Source organism: Colius striatus, chromosome 10 (assembly GCF_028858725.1).
Source record: "Colius striatus isolate bColStr4 chromosome 10, bColStr4.1.hap1, whole genome shotgun sequence".
Classification (NCBI taxonomy): domain Eukaryota; kingdom Metazoa; phylum Chordata; class Aves; order Coliiformes; family Coliidae; genus Colius; species Colius striatus.
The window spans coordinates 18,386,392-18,408,017 of record NC_084768.1 but is presented as its reverse complement, the minus strand read 5'-3'; the positions used below and the strand labels follow the sequence as shown (position 1 = coordinate 18,408,017).

At 45.0% G+C, this 21,626-nt stretch overlaps 2 protein-coding genes across 5 annotated transcripts; one reads left to right on the top strand and one right to left on the bottom strand.

The window, feature by feature from the left end:
* Positions 1-425: 425 nt before the first annotated feature.
* Positions 426-16,141, bottom strand: DARS2 (aspartyl-tRNA synthetase 2, mitochondrial). 4 transcript variants are annotated; one of them, XM_062003522.1, is made up of 18 exons: positions 16,055-16,141; positions 15,675-15,806; positions 14,616-14,715; positions 13,159-13,225; positions 12,777-12,878; positions 10,800-10,895; positions 9,735-9,858; positions 8,781-8,827; positions 7,953-8,059; positions 7,327-7,396; positions 6,575-6,754; positions 5,669-5,776; positions 4,388-4,450; positions 4,061-4,213; positions 3,188-3,406; positions 2,613-2,723; positions 2,336-2,411; positions 426-1,289 (listed from the first exon to the last, which is right to left on the bottom strand). In XM_062003522.1, exons 2-18 carry the CDS (start codon positions 15,790-15,792, stop codon positions 1,102-1,104), a joined length of 1,929 nt encoding a protein of 642 aa, XP_061859506.1. In that variant the 5' UTR covers positions 15,793-15,806; positions 16,055-16,141; the 3' UTR covers positions 426-1,101. The 4 variants fall into 4 exon arrangements, with proteins under 4 accessions (XP_061859506.1, XP_061859507.1, XP_061859509.1 ...); XM_062003523.1 differs by having other exon boundaries at positions 16,079-16,095; XM_062003525.1 differs by having other exon boundaries at positions 16,070-16,092.
* A 335-nt stretch (positions 16,142-16,476) lies between these two features.
* CENPL (centromere protein L) lies at positions 16,477-20,934 on the top strand. The gene is made up of 4 exons (XM_062003872.1): positions 16,477-16,608; positions 16,768-17,019; positions 18,187-18,729; positions 20,039-20,934. The coding sequence occupies exons 1-4, from the start codon at positions 16,558-16,560 to the stop codon at positions 20,108-20,110; spliced, it is 918 nt and encodes a 305-aa protein (XP_061859856.1). The 5' UTR covers positions 16,477-16,557; the 3' UTR covers positions 20,111-20,934.
* Positions 20,935-21,626: the final 692 nt, after the last annotated feature.

The following is a 21,626-nucleotide window of genomic DNA, read 5'->3' as shown; positions in this document are numbered from 1 at the left end:
CTCTTTTCCTCAGCTTTACCTTCTTCCTTTCCTCCCACCAATTCTCTGCTTTCTCCAATCTGAACACAGAGTTTAGAGCAGATGCTGAAGTGCCTCTGCAGAGGGCTACACAGCAGAGCCAAGTGGCTTGGTCAGGTAGGAAGCTGCTAGAGCCCATGCCCTTCTCACAGTACAGGGTCGCTCCTGCACTGTGGCTGTCGGCGTGGGACAGGGATGAACAGTTACTTGTGAAGGACTTGCTGCTGCTGCATCACGTGCCCCTGTAGTAGCAGGTTTGCAGAACTAGGCAGGATTCACAGAAGACTGGCAACCCTGATATGCAGTCACAGATTTCGTCATGAGGAAGGATCAGTAGTCACCAAAGAAAAACTGTCAGCTTGCTCTTGTAGTGAAAACCTGAGGCCAAGCTCAGTCAAAACCACATTGACAGATAAACTTTATTTACAAACATACAAACTTCAGAATCAGTGTGTTGAAAAGCATCAGGACCACAGGCCCCAAAGGCAGATCATCAGCTCTTTACAGTAATACAACAACTGTTGCAAGTGTTGTGAATGCTTCTCACCCTCCTTGATGAGGGAACATGGCTAAATATGAACTCCCCGTGGCAAGTTCTGCATGATCTTGTGCCCTGCAACATCAGACAAGCTGCTGGCTGCACTGAAGTTTTGCTGCGAAATGTCCAGAGCTCTTGGGCCAGGACTGCTTTGTTGTAACAGTCCTCAGCTAACAGATTCAATGATCATAAGCCATCCTGCCAGGGCAGCTGACACTATCTCCTCCCGATGGGAGGAGAAATACTTTACAAAGGATATGTACAGTGGGGCGTGGAGAAAAATAGATCCCATCTTCCTGCCAATACCTGTACTAAAATTCTCTTCTCTTCTTTGCTTTTCTACTTCTCCTTCCCCTTACCAACCCAAAGGTGAATTCCTATTACACAATCTACTTCCCATTCAATCCTGAAACTGCCCTAGTATGGTGGGGTTGTACCACTCCCCATCCTCCCATAACAGTTCATGTTTTCTGAACTGACTTCTAGTATTTAGAAGCTGTAGTCACCTCTGATTAAGCAGATCAGCTGACACCATTGGCTTTAAGTCAGTTTTTCTTTGCCTCTTTTTCTGTGAGGGGCCAGGAAACCTGGATATGATACGGCTCTAATTCTTCTGGAGTGACATAGTCTGGAGCATTGCCCATCAGGTCTCGTCCCCTGAAGGATTTAGGGAAAGCAATGACATCTCGGATACTTGGAGCATCAACAATGAGAGAGATCAGCCTGTCAAGTCCTAGAAGCAGAAAACAAATTGGTGAACCACTTGAGTTATGTCCCTATATATTACTTCCTCTGATTCAGAAACATCAGAAAGATGGAGTAGATCATATCACTGAGCTTGAAGAAAAAAAGTGAACCAAGTAATGGGAAAAAAAAAAATCTCCAACAGTAGAAAACAAACAGACTTGCCAAGAGGCAGAAACGTCCAGAAAAATAAAGCTTTGCAATGTCAGGGAAAGTTTTGCAAACCATCAAGGACTGCAAGGCAGACAGTGCCTCTGCAAAGACAGCATAACAAAACCAGGGCAGTCAAGTGCCAGAAACACTCTCAGGGCTCTGCTGAACTGCCCAAAGCTATTGATCAACCAGTTCTGAAGGACTGTAACAGCTAGGAGGAATTCAGAAACTTCAAAAGCCTCTGGTACCTTTGGTTTTTTGGGCGGGAGGTTTTACGGTTTGTCTGGGTGTCTGTTTTTCTTTTTTAAACCCACAAACTTTCAGGGTTCTAGGAAAAAAAAATCTGGCATTATCTGAACTAGTGAAAAAACCTGGAAAGAAGGGAACTGAGACTGAAATAGAGGGCAAGGTTGTGTCAATGACCCAAGGTGTGAAACACAAAGTCTCATGCTGTCCAGGCCTCTAGGCATGCACTACAGGGATCCTGTTCTGGCTGCACAGCAATAAGAATAAAAATGACCTAACATTATTGAATATTATTTGTAGAACAGCAGGTAAGGATCATCCTTAAGAGCCACCAATATGTGATTTTGCTTTTGCCTAAGAACTAAGTCACACTATGACACTGGGGAGGAACACTGAAACGTTCTGTACTTGGTGACAAGCCCTCCGTTACCTTTGTCAAAGCAACTAGAGATGGAAGCACTGTGTAAGCTCACACAGTGTCACCATGTTAGTGTGCCAAATAGCAACACCAGAATGGCCATCTCTGTCAAGAAGAGACAAGGCTTCTACTAACAAGCATGAGGCTTGTTCCTGAGGATGTGATATGTCAAAAAAAGTCAAAAGACACCTGTACCTGGACAGCTACAGACCACTTACCTAAAGCAATTCCTCCATGAGGTGGAGCTCCAAACTCCAAAGCCTCAAGCAGATGGGAAAGCACCTCAGAATCCTCCTGCAAAATTACACAAGAAGTGTCACTGGACAAGCAACTTCCTACTAACAAAGTGCTGGTGTGATGAACACATCCATTACTCAAGGCTGGGAGTTATGTTTCTTTATCTGAGAAGCACAAGACTGTTCATTTCAGAATTTGAAATGGACACTTAAATTATCCTTTTAAACCTCCAATGCTACAGACATCTGCAGGTGTTACCTTCAGCACTTTCTCCAGTACAAAACGCTGTTGCTCTGCACTATGAATTCGGATGGAACCACCTCCAACTTCATTGCCATTCAGCACAAGGTCATAGTGCTGGCTACGAACCTGCAGAAAGAGATGAACAAGCACCTTAGCAAGGCTGGGACACAGTTGCATTTAACAACCACCTGCACAGAGAGGCAAAGACATTGGGAATGAAGTCATGATCACTGCTCTCTTGATGGTACCCTGTGGCTCAGTAAAGTCCCACTGGGGGAATGGACAGCTGCTGACAGATGGAGGAAGAGTACAAATCCTTTTACAAAGATGACTAAGTATGCAGCAACTAGGGATGGGCCTGAACATTAGAATCCTCAACTTACACAACTCTTTCCTGTGAGCCTCTTTTGTCAGGGGCACATGTGGATATTTGCCACTCTGAGTAATCTGGAAGCCATCTCTTCCAGATATGTACAATATAGAGTCACTTCCAAGAAACACCTTTTTATACCAACACCAGCTGCTACTTGCTAGTTTTCCATGACACATAACTGTAAGAGAGACAGCATGGCAGGCATGGAGTTAGTTACCTTTGTGGGATCAGAATAGAGAAGGTTGATATCTGAAGGATGTGGGGCAGTAAAAGGGTGATGAGCTGATTCCAGTTCAGTTGGATTCTCTTCCTTTGGGAGGAAAAGGGGGAAATCCACCACCCACAGAAAATGAAAAGCTGTAGGATCACGGAGTACCAGCCCAACAGCCTCAAGGAGATCAGCACTCTCCAATCGTAGGCTTCCTAATGCAGAGCACTGTAAAAGAGAAGGGAGAGAATGAGAAAGTGCAGTTTTCCTGTCAGGGAAGTTCCACCTTCAGAGCACTTTCCTAGACTAATCTCAAGCTCTATAAAAAGATGGATTAACTAAGGAAGCACAGGTAAGATCTGAAATTTGCAAAGAGAGAAATGAAGGCAAAGAAAGAGAATATGACACAATTTTGGCTATGAGCAAAGCACACCTTGTCACAAACCAATGTTTGGAAGGCAGCATCTGTTGGCAGGAGCATAGCGTAGGGACAGAATCTCCCATCACTGCTGCTAACAAGCAGCTGTGCTCCACTCTTGTCATCTGCTTACAGGAGACAAAACTACCTAGTTGACCTTGTTTTCCAGCTCTGCTTTATGCTTTAAAATTAAGGGGAAAGAAAAGGAGACACTGATTTGTTCCTGATTATATTCCAGCTTTCACTTCAGTTACGAGTTCTTCCCAGAATCTGACTGGGGGAAATAACAGCAATGGGTACATTTCATGCATTAGTTGCTGTTGCTATAGCTTCAGCTCCACATAAACGCAGAATTAGATGATGATCTATTTTAATAATAAGAAGAACTACAGTAAGGTCAGAGAACATCAAAACCATCAACAGCAACATTCAACTCACACAGTCACCCAAGAAATGCTTCCTACCACTTGCTTGCGTTCACCAGCTGCCAGCATGACCACATCATCCACCTGCATGTTCAGCACTTGGATAAGCTCCGACTGCTGCTTCTCACCCAGAAACTTTGTGAGTAGAGATTTCAAGCTTCCATCAGGCCTGCAGATAATCGGTATGATTTCCTAAAGATAAGAGTATGTTCAGTGCAGTGCTGCCCTCTCTTGTCTTGAAGCATCACATACACAGGCACTGACTCAGCCATTAAAAACTGCTCTTCTATCTTCCCTTGCCTGCAGGTGCCTTTATACACAATTTGTTATTCACCATTTCCAACACTCCAGTAACATTTGCCTCACCTGGTTAAACTGGGACTTTGCAGACTCCTTTAATGATTCCAGATCTTTATTTTTAAGGTATCTCTGGGGAAATAGCAAAAGAAAATACATTGAACGTCATCAAAAAAATCTATGGAAAGCCTGACCAGGATCCAAATCTACTGACTGAGCTGTTTCCAAACCTCTTCAGTTCTTGTTTCTAGTGCAAGTTCTTATAAGGGCTGTGGACTAGGAAAGAGATGACAGCACTGGGCTACAACTGGTGTCTTCTCCAAGGGCTCCTTTTCAGGAAGGGGCCACTCTAGGCTGCATATCTTCCTGCAGTTTTTCTCCCTGCTCACAAACCAAATGTACTGGCAGCAGAGTCAACCAAATAAATACCTGCAGCATGCATGAAAAAGGTTGAAACTCAACATGATGATGGGGAAAGCACAGTTTAGTCTGGAGGAACAGAGGGAAAACAAATGGGCTGACTCATGTTCAAAGAAACTCAGTAGATGAGGATGTGCATCAAGATCTTAGTGGGTTTTTTCCAGCTACTCTAATATTTAGAGAGGCTCAGGAGACCACTTTTGCTTTGCTTAAAGGCACTCCTTAGTGCCCTCTCGTGGGAAGATAGTAACTTGCACTTTATGCCAAAATTAAAGGAATCCCAAGACAAACCAAGGTCAGAAAGCCCTGTTCCTCCAATCTCGGGATTTCTTCCCCCTCCCTGCTACTGCCCAAGCTGTAAAGATGCTCATAGCCAGAATTAAATCTGCCTCCCTGCCAAAATACACGGCCATGTCCATGTTCTACATCTGTTGTGAGCCTTGGACTTGGACTGTGACCTTGTAATTATTAAATATTAGTTATGCCCGTAAATGTAGCGAAAGCAAACAAGGGAAAGGCCTGTAACTACTTGACCTTTCTCTCACTAGCCCAGAACAGAGCTGTGTCACACCTGGTGCTATTTCAATCTCTTGCCATGGGACATAATTTATTATTCAGATGCATATCAGAAGTCATCCTTGACAAAAGCAAGCTGAAGCCTTGACAGGCTGCTCTGTCCTCAAGGGATCTTGCAGTTCTGTTCTCTTCCTCCCCATCCTGAGGACAATATATTCTTCTTGTTGCTTGATCCTCTCCTTTCTACCACCACTCAGCCCAATCTGACAGCAACTACAACCAATCCCAAGATCCCTGAAGGACATCACTCTTCCACCCAGCACTAACAAGGAGAATTTCCATACAAAAGGAATTCAAACTGACATTTTATTTATCTCATATTAACCATAACCAGTATGTAAAAGCAACACTTACCATTCCCTGAGGGATACAAATGGCTTTGACAGTGCCACATGGGTAACTGAGTGCATTCTGCACAAACTGAACGTCTGATCTCTGGAAAAAGTCACTGACATCCACTATCTGAGGAAGAAGAAACAGCACAGGAAAAAGCAGTGGGGGTAGGAACTTGCACCAAAACCCCTGCAATTGTGTCTTCAACACCATTCCCTGGGATATCATGACTTTGCTCAGAGAAATCAAATGGTTCCTAGAAAATGAATGGGGATAAGCTGGAATAACCATTAGGGGGCTGAACATTGCAGGAAACAGAAATGCAAGGCAGTCAGGAAAACCCAAGGTTGAGATGGCGACATCCTACCACAGTGAACAGAGCTGGAGACTGAAAAAACACACCCAAAATGAATTCCTGGGGAAACAGAAGATGCCTTCTTGCTTTTCAGCATTGCTCCTCTTAAGAATATTTAGAAACAAGTATAATTTCATACTTTCATGCTCTTATTTCATAAACAGTGAGCTGGTTATCTTGAAAACATCTTCAGGCCTATGAAAGGCTGGAGAAGCCTGTCTCATGAAGCATGCTCATCAGGAGTATACTCTGGGGCATACTGAAGAAAAGCACCCCGGTTATCGCTGGATGCCCTTATGGGCTTCTGTTCTTAAGACAGTCAAGATATATTGCTTCCTAACACTACATTATCTAAAATAAAATGGTCTAAAAATAGGCATTTTCCTATAACCAAATAATCAAACCCTCTCTTGGAGACAAAATTATCTGTGCAAAGCAGCAATGATGGGACGGACATCTTAGGTAAATTACAGCATTAAGAACCTCAGCCAATCACATACAGATGATTCAAACAAAAATTACTCTTACTAACAGAAGGAAAAGCTGCAAGTTTCCAATGGCTAAACCCTCACCTTCATCCCAAAACGAGTGTCTGGTTTATCAGTCCCATAGTCAGCCAGTGCCTCCTCATACGTCATGGAGGGGAAAGGAGTTGTAATGGAGCCTCTCTCCTCCGGCCAAGAATACTTCAGGAGGCCCTCTATCAGTCTTTGGATCCCAGCTTGATCTACAAATGACATCTCTATATCTATCTTTAAACAGAAAACAAGAGAGGGGATTGCACATTAGCCACAGATTTTGCCTTTGCATTGCTACTTGCAGAAGTTCTTGACTATAAAGCCAGCATAAACAATACAAAACATGAAATCATAGCATGACTACATTAGACTGAGGATGTGCTTACTATCTCCCTATAGCCTGATGACTCAGACAACAATCTCCTCAGAGAACTGAATGAGGTAATGATGACAAGGACAGAGGGAGAAACCTTAAATGAACCAGGCTAACTCTGCCTGGGATCTCAAGGCTGAGGAATGGGCTGCCTGACCCAGTAAGACAGGAGGAGATTGCATCATCAAGCACATTCTCTGCTGCAGCACAATCCCTGCATCTACTGCACCTGGGACTATGCAGTCAGACAAGGGCAGTACCCACCCTGTGCATGTCCCACCCTAACTTCAAAGGGCTGTGTCTGGGAAACATGAAGCAAACAATATTGTACCCCTCACGCAGCACAAGGGTTAGCAGGAACTAGGCCTTCAGAAGGGAAAACAGCCACAAGCTGTCTGGGTGAGGAGGGTAAAAGGCAGCGAGAGCTGGTTACCTGGGTAAATTCAGGCTGCCTGTCAGGCCGTGAACCTTCGTCTCGGTAGCAGCGAGCAACCTGAAAGTACCTGCAATAGTACTTTCACTTAGATAACAATTTAAAGTACCCTAAATGAAACGGTGGCTATAGAATCAATCATAAAAAAAGACAGGGGTATATTCCCTTTGCAGATGATCACAGAATCACAGAATTGTTATGGTTGGAAAAGATCTTTAAGATCGAGTCCAACCACTCACCTCACACTGCCCCCAGTCGCTCCCATCCCCTCAAAAGTGTGACATTTTGAGTGGAAGCAACTGTATCAGCAGCTGTAACCATCTCCAGCCATACCTCCAGAGGCACTGGGAGGCTACCACATGAGCTGTGTCCCAACAGCAGCACATACAGCCCCTTTTCAACCTTCCAATCCAAACCTGGACTCTTCTAAAGGCCATGAAAAATCCATTCATGGTCAAGACTTGGCCTGTAGTTCACTGTGTCAAAAACCCCAAGTATTTAAGGATCCCTCTTCAAAACACAAACCCATTAGCAGTAAGTTTCTTCAGAAGTATCAAAAACTTCACAGACTGAAGTAAACAAACCCCGGATGAGACACAGAGAATGAGAGTCCGGGAAACTCTTACCTGTCCAGGCCTCCAATCATGAGGAGCTGCTTGAACTGCTGAGGACTCTGTGGCAGAGAGTAGAACTTGCCTGCTTCCCTCGAGGGCACAAGGAATTCTTTTGCTCCCTAGCATCAGAAAAAATAGCTTACACAGTTCAGCAAGTGTCCTCAGTGCCCCACAGAAAGCACAGACCAGAAGCCAAGAGGAAAGGATCCACCTTCCCCGTTAGGAAATCTCACTTGAGAGGAAATTGCTGTTTGTACATTACACTAAAAAAAAAAAAATCTGTTAGCCAGCTTGGTCCAAAATAGCCCAAAGGGGGATTCTCCACCTTCTGCTCTGAGATACTAACACATAACAATATACCAGCCCAAGACAGGGTTAAATGTAAGAACTCCATACGTTACCTGCATCAATGAGGCTACAGCTCTCTTCTCTGTGATTATTTTTGAAATGAAAGAAAGGAATATCAACTCAGAAACTAAACTGACTTGAGTAGCGTCACTGCTGTAACCTACTAGTTAAGAGAAACAGTGGGGACACAGTGCTCAGATGAAGTTTTCTGGTTTTATAATGTGTCCCTGGACAGGACTTGCACACAACACGTGCTCTACAAGGTAGAAACTTCATTTATTTGCCAGTTCAAGATGAAGACACAACATATCACCTCTCCCCTTTCATACTCTCTGCTTTTAAAAGGATCCCTGCATCATATAAGAAATTTGCACGAACTGTTACTTGGCAAGGGCACAGCAATGGAGGTCAAGTGGCAATGGACAATAACTCAACCATGAACTGCCTAAGCAATGTCAGGAGGCTGAAATGCATCACTAACAGGATACGTACCCCAGGGGTTCTCTTAAAGAGTGTGGGAGTTTCTACATCCACGAACCCTGAGGAACAAACAGATGCTTCAGAGACAGAATATGCTGAAAGCAGGGAGAACTAATATGACACAGTAGGGTTAATCAGCACATCACGTAGCCCCTCCAAATTCTATGGGTTTTGCTGTTTCTAAGAGTAACTTATGTAATGGCAGATTTAAAGGTTTTGACCTAGCTTGATGTCCTGACAAAGCTGTTGATGACAAAGGACTCCATATAGGCTGAAGAATTATTAATCTTCTATTTTGAACTAGGCTTTGTTTTTCCAAAAACGACTTCTCAATTTTAAGATAAGCAAAAGCCCTATAAGAAAATCCATCCCTTTTGACATGCCCAAAGTTGGGTGGCCAAAAGAGGGAAGCCATCTGCAAAGGGCCTTTTCTCACTGGATACAGCTCATTTGAAGCAACTGGTTTACAGCATGCAAAGAGATTTCAACTTCCAGGCCGATCAACATAGAATCATAGAATGGTAGGGGTTGGAAGGGACCTTTAGAGATCATCTAGTCCAACCCCCCTGCAGAAGCAGGGTCACCTAGATCAGGTCGCATAGGAACATGTCCAGGCGGGTCTTGAAGACCTCCAAGGAAGGAGCCTCCACAACCCCTCTGGGCAGCCTGTGCCAGGGCTCCCTCACTCATGATGAAATAGTTTTTACTTATGTTTAAGTGGAACTTTTTGTGTTCCAGCTTCATCCCATTACCCCTTGTCCTGTTGCTAGCTACTATAGAAAAAAGGGATGTCCCAAACTCCTGATACCCTCCTGATACCAACATCCCTCTAAAGACTCCACTGCAAGCAGACAGACCAACTCACAATAGGAAGCTGATTGGCAATCTCCCCCAGAAACAGGAAAGAGAAGAAAGGAGGGCTAAAATGTTGTTGGTTGCACAATGCTGTTGAAGAACTCTCCTTACCATGGAGGTTACAGAGATAGTCCCTCATCCTCATCACCAGCTGTGAGCGCAGGCGCAGGTTCTGTTGCAGCTGGGAGCTGCGCAAGTCCAAGTAGCGATACTGCATCCGTAGGGCCTCTGACTTCTGTAGGGAAGAAAGAATTAGGATTGAGAGACAAAATTCAAGCTGTATGTTTGATCAAGATGCTCCTAAAACTACAAGACCGAAGAAGGAAGCTAAAGAAGGATGGTGCTCTATTGCCACAATCCAGCCATCACCTACAACCTGCACAAACAGCCACTGAGAGTGTTTCCATGCGTGATGATTCCTTCTAAAGAAGCCCAAACCAGTCATGGTGTTAAGAGCCGCCTCAATCAAGCTCAGAATTTCAGCCTTTCTCATTCTCAGACCACTGCAACAGACTGTAGCAATCCTCCCCGGGATTGTAGAGAAGTAGAGTCATACAACTAAATGGTAACATTTCCTTATTCCAGACAGGCAAACTAAAGTTGTGCAGCTGATGGGAACTGTCTGGGATACGGAATATGGAAGGAACAGGACCCAGTTCTCCCAATTTCAATGCTTATGTGACAGCTTCAATGGCACAGATAATATCTTCAATTAACAGTGATGCCTCTACTATACCATGGAGCCTGCAAACAAACCAACCTCTTATAAGACTACATACTTACAGAGGAAGAAAACCCTCTGGCCGACTAGCTACATGTCCAGAGAAGACTAAGCACCCTTGCCTTCAATTACAGTACTGCATTGGCAGGTTCTGTTTCACATCCTCAAAAAAGCAAGCATAGCCTGATTCCTTTCACCCTTCCATTCACCATCTGTCCTTACATTGACATTTGAAAATACTCTGCACTGGAATCATTCAAGCCTTGTTTTCTACTTAGCTGTAATTAGAAACACATCCTCAGAGCTAACAAGCAGTATCTCTATTTTAAACAACATCCTTCCCCCAGGCAGAGTTGAAGGGAGCAGATAAAGCTTTTGAATGTTTTGCCATTTCTCAGCTTATTGAAAGGACACCACTTCAGTATTAAAAAAAAAATAAGGAAAAGCATCGACACCTTGGTAAAATCCTTGATTTCAAAAGGCAGTTTCTTGCAGGAGTTTAAGATCTCTGCAGTTTCAGCTTGCACTTCAATGTCCCCTGTTGGCATTTTCTGAAGCAAAAATGCAAGACAAAAAATTAAATTCAAAACTTCAAGAAAACAACTGGGCAAAAGCGTTACAACAGATTGGGGGCAGAAGGGTGTGAAGAAACCCGCGTGATTATGCCCCCTGCCTTCTAACATAACTCAGAAAACTTCAAGGACACATTTCTCTTAAATTTTCCTTCTGCTCAACAAAACACCAGTCACCTCACTGAAGATGGCATCTCCTTTCCCAGTGGCACAATGATCTCTCCAAGAAATAGAATTCATTTTCCTCTGCCCTCTCCTTGAAGGACATGCTGAGCACAAAACAACAGTCAGGCACAAACCCTTCTAAGGCAAGATACTAGTTCCATTAGCTTCAATTAAACCACTCAGCATACATTTTAGTGTGCATTAGCAGCATCTCCAGTCCTGAGTACAAGTCAAAAAGTGTACTCGTGAGGAACTTCTCAGAACTTCCAGTTCTCAACATCAGTTCTCAGAACTAGTCTTTTTCTTTGATCCCAAGGGAGAACAGACAACCTCCCCCATCTAGCACTGTTCCACATTGAAGTTTTTGATCCTACAGAACTCTTTCTGTTTACTAGGAGAAAAGCATACACAACCTTCCAAGTATATACAACTTTCCAACAAAATGAGATATGACTAAAAGAAAGAAAACATTGCTTGAAGGCTGCATTCTTTATGGACATCTATAAGTGGTCAGAGAAAAAAGGAAGTTACTGTCATAAATCCAGGTTCTCCTTTTAGAGCTGTCAGTGATGGGATACATTCAATCCTGACAGATTCACCTATGGCTGATCACAATGGGAGCTGAGGAATGAGTAACATGAAAAAGCATTCAGCCTCTGTTTCCTATACAATGAGAAACAGCAACATTTACTCCGAGAGAAGTAGGGGGACTGACCTGCTGGAGAGCGGCTCTGTAGGGAAAGACCTGTGAGCCCTGGTTGATAACAAACTAACCATGAGCCAGCAATGTGCCCTCGTGGCCCAGAAGGCCAATGGCATTCTGGGGTGCATCAAAAAGAGTGTGGCCAGCAGGTGTCAAAGGAGGTTCTGCTCCCCCTCTACTGTGCCCTGGTGAGGCCTCATCTGGAGTCCTGTGTCCAATTCTGGGCTCCCCAGCTCAAGAGGGACAGGGAACTGCTGGAGAGAGTCCAGCACAGGGCAACCAAGATGATCAGGGGACTGGAGCATCTTTCTTATAAGGAAAGGCTGAGGGAACTGGGGCTGTTCAGCCTGGAGAAGAGGAGACTGAGGGGGGATCTCATTAATAGTTACAAATATCTAAATGGTGGGTGTCAGGAGGTTGAGGCAGCACTTTTTCTGTTGTATGCAGTGTCAGGACAAGGAGTAATGAAGCTGGAACACAAAAAGTTCCATTTAAATATAAGGAAAAGTATTTCAGTGTTGAGGTGAGGGAGCCCTGGCACAGGCTGCCCAGGGAGGGTGTGAAGGCTCCTTCTCGGGAGGTTTCCAAACCCATCTGGACACGTTCCTCTGTGACCTGGACTGGATGATCTCCAAAGGTCCCTTCCAATCCCTACCACTCTGTGGTTCTGTGGTCACTTGCTGTCGAACTTGTGACAACAACTGTGATTTTTAAGAAAAAATTCTCAACCCCACGTTGAAAGGCTGACAAAGCCAGTCATTATCCCTTCAGAGGGCTGCAATACCATTTAATTCATGGGTGTCTATAACGTGCCTCAAGGTTCTCTGAAGTTACATGTCACAGCAGTTATTTCACCCTACATTCCCTGAGGCTAGGCTGTCACACACCCACAACCCATGGCAAAGCTGTGACACAAACCCCACCATAATCCTGCTCTCCAGTGCTCTTTACAACAAGGAATAAAACCCCTGAGAGATTCTCAACATCCTCACCGGATTCTCCTGCCCTGGGGGCCGAGGGGACACAATTCCAGTTACTCGCACAACAGACTCCACTGGGGCATTAGACAAGAGCTTCTTCACATGGGAATGTGCCTGCAAAATGATAAGGACAGGACAAACACACCATGCTCAAAGGGCTCCATTTCCTAGCAGTCCATTTGTATCAAAAAAAACCCAAAACTCACTCCTTATAAGCCAGAGGAAACGGTGTTTATGTTTCTGTTGCAGTCAGATGAGGGCTCTCCCAACACTTAAATCTACTTGTGAGTCAGAGCACTCAGTCTGACAAGGTATTTCACTCTGCTCTCCATGTCTGCTGGACGCCAGTTTGCAATGGAAAAATAACTGAGACTTGTATTTTGATAGCACTTACCTCATCCTGTGGGATGATGATCTGGGTCAGTCCCTGGAAGTCCCTCAAAATCAGAAACAGGCCTTGCCTGATCCATGAAAAACACAAAAGGAACATCATTTCTTTCAAGAATTCATTAGTCTTCTGCATTTTAAGCCAAAGTATTTGGCAACTAGCTGCTTTCTGTACCCTGTGACTAATCTCAAAGCACTTCCAAGTAATGTATGTACAGATGCTTTTCCCACATCTAAATCCAATCTGAATGATTTGTTTCAGATTTTGCCCAGCTGAAGGCAAAAACAGTGTGTAAATAACCAGGAGAGGTAGGATTTAAACCTGAACATTAATCCATGTAGAACAGGGATTGTAAACACGTGCAGTTTCCTGCTGGGGAACATCATTCAGATAAACACATTTAGAGGAGCAATACAACTACATGGGTACCAAAAAAAATCCAAGTACAAAGCAAGAATGAGAACATAGGTCCCATTAAAAGTTTCACATGAACAATCCCCACTCCTAGATCCAGAATCATAAATATTGATCCCTTCAGCAGCAGGCACAGTTACCATTGTACTTAATCCATCAAAAAGCTGTCAAATGGAACATGCTCTGGCTGTCTTTAAAAGCAAGAGCACAATGATCTCACTGCAATAATCCTAACTGTTTCCTGGAACTCCACCCACCACTGTTCAGAGATGCTCATGACCTCCTGAAAAAAAAAAAAATCCCAAACAAAACACCACACACAAGCCAACAATCACTGCAGAACAATGCTGGATAAAAACTGGCCTGTCTGCACTGTTAAATGCAAAACATTTGGTGACTTCTGCTACAAATTAAGTTCATCAAAGCTCCAGAACCTATCTGTCTTACAAGCACACACCCAGGTTCAGAATATTTTGGAACATGGTCCATGCTTTGGGTAAACATGCTTTTCACTCCACACTTAACAAAATGTACAACTCCACTAGGAGTGATTCTATCCAGCCACCTGTAGCAAATTGTTGGAACTAACATTTCATCCTTTATTTACTACCTTTACTTAGTATTTATTTTTTAAGCAAAGCTTGCATGCTTTAAAAGTGCATCATTAGATGCTGTGGTTGAAAAGACTAAATGATGTTTATCATTTGCTTAAAACTTAAAGACACTACAGAAAAGAAGTTATTTGCTCATAGCTGTTAGAACTCCCATAAATATGCTATTACTTTTTTCTCTCCTACACAAAGATAACAATGTTTAAGCAATTTACAGTGTTGCAAAGGGGTTCAATTACCATTTACATAGAACTCTGAAATTGTAAATACTGATCTGACATAGTTCTCAACTGTTCTACTCCCTTCAGAAGGGACTACCACAGGACATGAAAAGATAACCCGAGGAACTAAAACAGTGTTTGAATCCAGGCCTACCTAGAGCACACACACTGGATCTGGCAAACAAGTACCTCTGTTTTTCCCTTGGTTTGCATTTACCTTTGATACTGGATCCAGCCATAGAGGGTGACCTCTTGTCCCACGTGAGCAGAACGCAGCTCTCCACAAGTGTTGGTCCGGGACACGAAGCTATTGAAGTCTTGAATAGAATTAATAAATTCTTTTGGGGCTTTTGCAGACAAGCAAAACAGTTACAAAATCTCATCCTCAACACCAACGTAGCTTAGACCTATACAAAGAAATTGCTCCGTATATCCCCAACACAACCACTACAATATGTGTGACAAAGTTATTCTAAACAAGTTTTTAAGATGAGTTATGTCTCAAGTCAAGCTTCCATACGGAAACACAGTCTTGTTACAAACTCTTGCCCTGCAAATTTGAGAGGCAAGAGAAGGGAAATCTGCAAATCAGTCCTGAGGCACACTGACAATTCCACATTTGAACTATGAAGATGCAGAAAGGGGACTTGACAAATCAAGACTGAAACATGAACACCCATCATGTGAGTGTAAACTGAACATCTTCCAGTCCGCAACTACTGGTAAAAGGCCTGAAACAAGACTGCAGAAGACTTTCCACAGCCCCCAGTGTGCCTGGCATCATGTCTTGGTAACAAAACCAAGCACAATATTTACAAAATGGGCTAGAGATTTAGTTTCAAAGACAAATTTGAGGGATACTCTTTCCTAAATATAGACATATGTGTATAATTATATGCACTAATCTCCCTTGCTATCTTTGTTACAGCCTAAAGTCTCTAAAGTAGAGGACATGAAGGTTTGTTTTCACAAACAACCTCATTTATAGGCTGTGTGCTACAAAGGGGGGAAGGCAAAGTAAAAGCTTAAAGGGTATATTAGGCAAGTAGCTTCTGGTGTACTTTGAATCACAATTAACTACGAGATTTAAACGTCAAATAAAAACATGGATTTAGAAAAAAACCCTACATTTGAAAAAGTGATCCAGAGGAAAAAAAATATATCCTGAATAGGCCTTTCATTGCCTGCGCTGACTACCCTGACTTAGGTCCCAGGAAGAAAAAGACATGGAAAGCCTAGAGGGGTCGGGGGTATCAGACAAACGCATCTTCCTCACCTGGAGCCGGCGGTGCCGAGGCCGAGGCCGGCCGGTGCAGAGCCCGCCCGCAGCCCGGCCAGGCCAGCTCTCGGGCCAGCGTGGGCAGCGCCCTGGGCAGCAGCCGGTGAAGGGCCATCCTACAGCCTACACCTGAGTCGGGAATACAGAGGGGACCGTCACGAGTCGTTAAAAATAAAGGCACGGGAGGGAGGGAGAGCGCCAGCCGCCGAGCCTCAGCCTCTCCCCCTCAGGAGCGGCCCTGCCCCGGAGCTGCGTCGCCCACTGGGGGCCTAGGGTAGCTCCCGCTCCCAGCGCCGGGAGCGGTGAATCGCCTCACCCCACTATTCCCTCCTCCCCTACCCTTGGGCTCACGAGGGGAAAAGTCTCCACACCCTCACCCTAAACCCCCGCACCAAACCCACTACGGCCGCCGCCTCCTTCCGCCCGCCACTGACATGGCGGCCGGGGCGGCGCAGGCGCGGGACGGGGTCTGACGAGCGGGGATTCAAACGGCGGCCGGCGCGGGGCGGCAAGGAGTAGAATTGGCGGCCAGGGAGCCGGCCGAGAGCGCGGCGTGCGGGGAGCGGGGCGGAGCTGCCCGGCCATGGAGCCGGCCGAGAGCGCGGCGCGGCGGGGAGCGGGGCGGAGCTGCCCGGCCATGGAGCCGGCCGAGAGCGCGGCGCGGCGGGGAGCGGGGCGGAGCTGCCCGGCCATGGAGCCGGCCGAGAGCGCGGCGCAGGGTCTGACGGGAGGAGATTCAAACGCCGGCCAGCGCGGCGCGGCAGCGAGTGGAGCGGCGCGGCGCTGCCCGACCATGGAGTCGGCCGGGAGCGCGGCGCGGACGCTGCTCAGCACCGGGCGCCTGTCGCGGGGGCTGACGTTCGACCGGGCGCACGGGCGGATGGGGCTCAGCCCCGGCGGGCGGCTGCTCTCGCCGGCCATCCCCTCACAGGTAGGGCCTACTGTCAGCCGGGCCGCCCCGGCCGAGCTCCCGCTCCTTTTCCGCTCCTGCCGCGCTGCCGCCTCGGAGCCTGCGCGGGCGGGAGAGGTCCCCTCCTTGTTTATTAGTTTTTAATATTTCTTAATCTCTTTGTTTTTCTTATGGTTTAAGGAAAACGCGAACCCGCAGACGATAGCGCTTCTGCTGCGCAAGCAGTGGACGTTGTACAGTGTGACCCCTCTGTACAGGTTCTGCAGCGCTCACCTGAAGGATTATGGTAGGCTGCTCAGTGCTTTTATCGCTGCCGAGAAGCAGAAGGGCATGGCAGTGGAAATCGGGGTCGAGCTGGACATCAAAGTGTCTGTTTCCAGCCTTCCCGAGCTGAAAGGCAGTTACCAAGACGAGGCTGCCATTCTCGTGCAGGTAAGCTGTCTTCCTTGCAGCTGCAGTAACTGTAATTGAGACTTCCATTTTACTAGGTGCTTTTGCTATCATAAAATGCTCTATCTTTAAAACTCAGATATTACACCCTAGCTATATGGAATAACTACTGTACTATCTGTTGAGATTTAAGGAGAGTGAGTCCTGTGTATCTTTAACTGGCACAGGGCCACAAAGATGATGAAGGGAGGGGAGCATCTCCCTTCTGATTAAAGGCTGAGGGACCTGGGGCTCTTTAACTTGGAGGAGACTGAGGGGTGACCTTGTTAATGTTTACAAATACATAAAGGGTGGGTGTCAGGAGGATGCAGCCAGGCTGTTCTCAGTGATGGCCAATGGATAGGACAAGGGGCAATGGATACAAGCTGGAACAGAAGAGGTTCCAAATAAACACAAGGAAAAACTTCTTCACTGTGAGGGAGCACTGGAAGGGGCTACCCAGGTGGGTTGTTGAGTTTCCTTCTCTGGAGACATTCAGAATACACCTGGATGAGTTCCTGTGTGACCTACTCTAGGCAGTCCTGCTCTGGCAGAAGGGTTGGACTAGATGACCTTTCAAGGTCCCATCCAACCCTTAAGATTCTGTGAAGATACCATGAACAAAACATCCCATAAGCAATGGTAAGTTGAATTGCAATTTTGAATTCAACCCTCTGATATAAGATCAGAGTAAGACAAAGAGCAATCATTGTGTAACGTTTTTACTATAAGAACCCAGGCAAGTTATTTAGCCTCTTGGATAAAGCTGGCATAACCCTACCTCCTAGGCCTAGCTCAGGTCTCATTGGTATTTCTGACATGCTTTACTTAGAAAGATGCTGCCGAAATGCCAAGTTGAGTAAGGCAATAGTTATCAGATGTACCAGGGATGGGCTCTTCTGAATTTAGTAGCACGAACTCACACCTCAGAACTGTTCCCAATGAAGTCAAAAGTGCTTTACCTGCTGTTTTCAATAGAACTGTATGCAGCTTTTGAGGGATATAATGGATAGACTGAATAACCATATGAGCCTTATAGAAAAAGGCGTACAAGGTCCTCAGAAAAAACTTCTCCCAAACACTTCAAATTATGAAATAAACTATTTATGGCTAAAAAAAAAAAATCAAACTTGCTCTGTAGCATTCAAATGCTTCTTTTCCTCATCCCAGCTTTCTTCAAGATCACTAGCTTCCCAAAAAAACTCAGAAGAGAAACTGATATGGTCAGGCTGGTTCTGCTGTGTGGCTGGAGATGATCTTTCCAAGAACGTGCCAGAGGACTTCACTTGTTTACCTCTGTTTCTTGCTAATGGGGCAGAGAGTTACACAGCCATCGTTGGAAGTTGGTTTCAGAAGACTTTTGACTGCTCCTTCCACCGTTTAGCCATCAGCCCTCTGAACCTCAGTTGGATGGCAGCTATGTGGACTGCCTGCAAAGTGGACGAGAGTGTATCTGCCCTGGAACTCGTTTTCTCTGTTCCCCATCTGCCCTATCCTCTGGATATTTCATATGCAATTCATCCAGAGGATGCAAAAGCTTTGTGGGACACAGTCCAAAAAACTCCAGGAGAGATCACTCAAGAAGAGGTGGATGTCTTCATGGACTGCCTTTATTCTCACTTCCACAGGCACTTTAAGATCCACTTGTCAGCTACAAAACTGGTCAAAGTTTCCTCAGCAGTTGCCTCAGCACACTGTGATGGGATTATAAAGGTGAGCTTTTAAGTAGCACGCTGTCCTGAGGCTCAACAAATGAAATAGTCATTTCTAGACGGGTACAGCTTACTTTTAAAAATGAAGGTCTTGTGTTTCTTATGCATCATTTACTACATGAAACTGTTAAATGCTCAGCGTTTATTAGCCATAATTAGTCTGGAATCAGGGCAGATATCAGTACAGTATTTAACTACTGTATCCCAGCAGAAGCTACTAACTTTAAGTCTTGGGCCAGAAACAGCTGCAGTGGCTGCAGTACAAACAAGAAAGTTTCTTTGCCCGCTGGCCGAAACTTTGGCTTAAAAAGATCACAACCCTAATGAAAAACCTTAAAAAATAAAGTTGATTAGCTGTCTAGTACTGCAGTTAAGACACAGGCAGAACACAAGAAACAACAGATGATCTTAAGAGTCAAAACATCTTGCTTAAAAACACTTCCCATGGAAACCTTTTCATAAAGGTGTTGGCATTCCTACAGAGAGATCTATAATAGGCTTTAAAACCATGGAGGATTAATCCTTCCTGAAGTTACTTCAAGCAATACAAGATGGTCTTCTGCACTGAAGAACAGTTTCTGTAAAAGCAACTGCTGAAATTTAGTCTGTGATGTGCCAACTTTGTTGTTCTGGGTACAGAGGGAATGCTAGAGGCTATAGCTGCAACCCCACTGATGTGCCTCTTTCCTGGAGCACAAAAGAAAATAGGTTTTGCTGGGAGCATCTCTTAATTGCAGAACAATTGCAAAGCACTAAATGTTAGTGTCACACTGCTTGGTTTAAAAGTGTCTGAGACAGCCTTTTACATTGCAGGTAAGTATACATGAGATGTTTACAGCTGCACAGGCTTTCTGGAGGCCTTCCTTCTGGAAAGTATGTTGTGTGAAGTCACTTATGGCTCTTTCATAGTGGGGGTAATGAGTTTCACTCAGACATACCTTGTGTGGAAATAGGGATATTCAAGGGAATTAGCACAGTGTCTCCTTCTTTCAGGAGGATGGAGGTTGCTAAAGGAGCAAAAGTGGTAGGATACCGACCTTCCAAAAAGCTGGAGTAGGAGATGGGCCTTTCATGGCTACCCTGCTCCAAACAGGACAGGAGCAGAAGGCGGAGGACTCTGAAAGGAGCAGCATTAGAGGCATGTGTGTTTTCTCCACATCCAGGGTTGAAAGACTAACAAAATTAGCTTCCAAACAACAACACAGAAGCTGACTAATCACACAGAGCACTTAGTAGTTGGCTTCCAGCACTTTAAGGGTGTGAAAATCTGGCAACTGCCACTTTTGACATGCCTTTTTTCTCTCTTGCAGTTTCTACAAAGCCAATATGTAACTGGAGTGTTGATGCTACTGACTGAACTAGCCATCTCTCACATACAGTGAGTCATTTCAGCAAATCTCCACACCCAACAGGTGTCTTGTTAAAGGATGTATGCTGAGAAACCAACTGGAAACTCACTCCTATGGCATCCGCTTTCCTTTTATGGTGGCTGTCCAAAGCTGGACTCAACTCCTGCCTTCAACTCTGGCACTAGTTGTCATTCAACATCCTGCAGGGCAAAGACAAGCAGACACATTGCCCCAAAGAAGCACTCAGTATTCTAATAGCATCCTAGGCACTTTTGTCTCAGAGTCACTCCGTTTATGTATAAGAAGCCAGGGACTAGGAGATAAACGTGGCAAATTCTTGGATCCAACTTACTGACAGGTATTTCTGTTGTTTCAAGGAGCAAGCTGGCTTTCACTTAGCTAGTTAGCCTAAGCCCTAGCTAAACTGTGACTATTCTTGGGTGAGTCTAAAGGCAAAGACAAGCACACCTGAGAACAGGTATGTCCTCAACAACCCAGAGCAGAAAAATTTCCTGACTTCCTTTCTAGCTTGCTATGGCCAGCTGGTAATGGTCACACAGTGCTCAGCCATGTCCCAGTTGGGCTACAGTGAACAGCATCAGACCAAAAACTGCCTTGGGTGGCTGGAGGTCTGTGTATAAGCCTGATGTTTGTAGTTTTGCATGTGATCGTGTAGCCAGAGAGAGCTCTCAGGGTTGGAGCTATGGGGGCTCAAATGTTATGCTCAATCTCTTCTTCTACAGCAGATAGGAGTTCAGAGAGCTTGGCTCTAGCCTTGGCGAGCAGAAAGGAAGCAGAGTCAATGCATGTTAAGTGTTATGATTTTTGTAACTAATGGTTACTTATTAAATAATTCTGTGAGCACCAAAAGTTTAAGTCTAGTTTCCTCTACAATTCATTTGTAATGGCTTCACCCTTGTGCAGCAGCAGTAAGCTCAGCTGAGGCTGTGCTGTAACCTCCTGCCTTAGCAGCAATGCAAGTTTTGCTGCCTTTGCCCAGCCACATCATTTTTGGGTTTGTCAGCTGTCACTAAAAACATTCTTCATTCTTCTCCCTAGCAACACTGAGACGAACCAGCCATGCAAACATTAACTGCCTCGTGTGACACTAATTGCAAACCTAGTTCCCAATCTACTTCTAATAACCTTTCCAGAACTAGCCAAAGACTTGGGTGTATGGTTTTGGGTTTTGTTTACTGGTTAAGATGGATTATTTTTGCATTTAAAGGTTTCAGTCTGCAAAGTGGTACCTCTTACCCTACTAGAAGCAGCTAAGCAATCTTCTGCAGGTGTCAACAGCAGCTCTTCAAAGCCATCACTTCTGGTGTCTTAGACACCTTTGTATTGAGAGGAACACAAGGTAAAGCAGGAGTAGGTGGTTTGACATAACTGATATTGGTATTTGAACACAGGACTAGTACACCCATGGCTTAGTTTAATGCTCATCTCTTCACAACAACTTTGCATAATCTCTAAAAAGAAATACAGTCCATCTAGCCTCTCCTAACTTCTTCCTTGCTTTAAGAACAGTGACTAAGAGCGTGTGAAG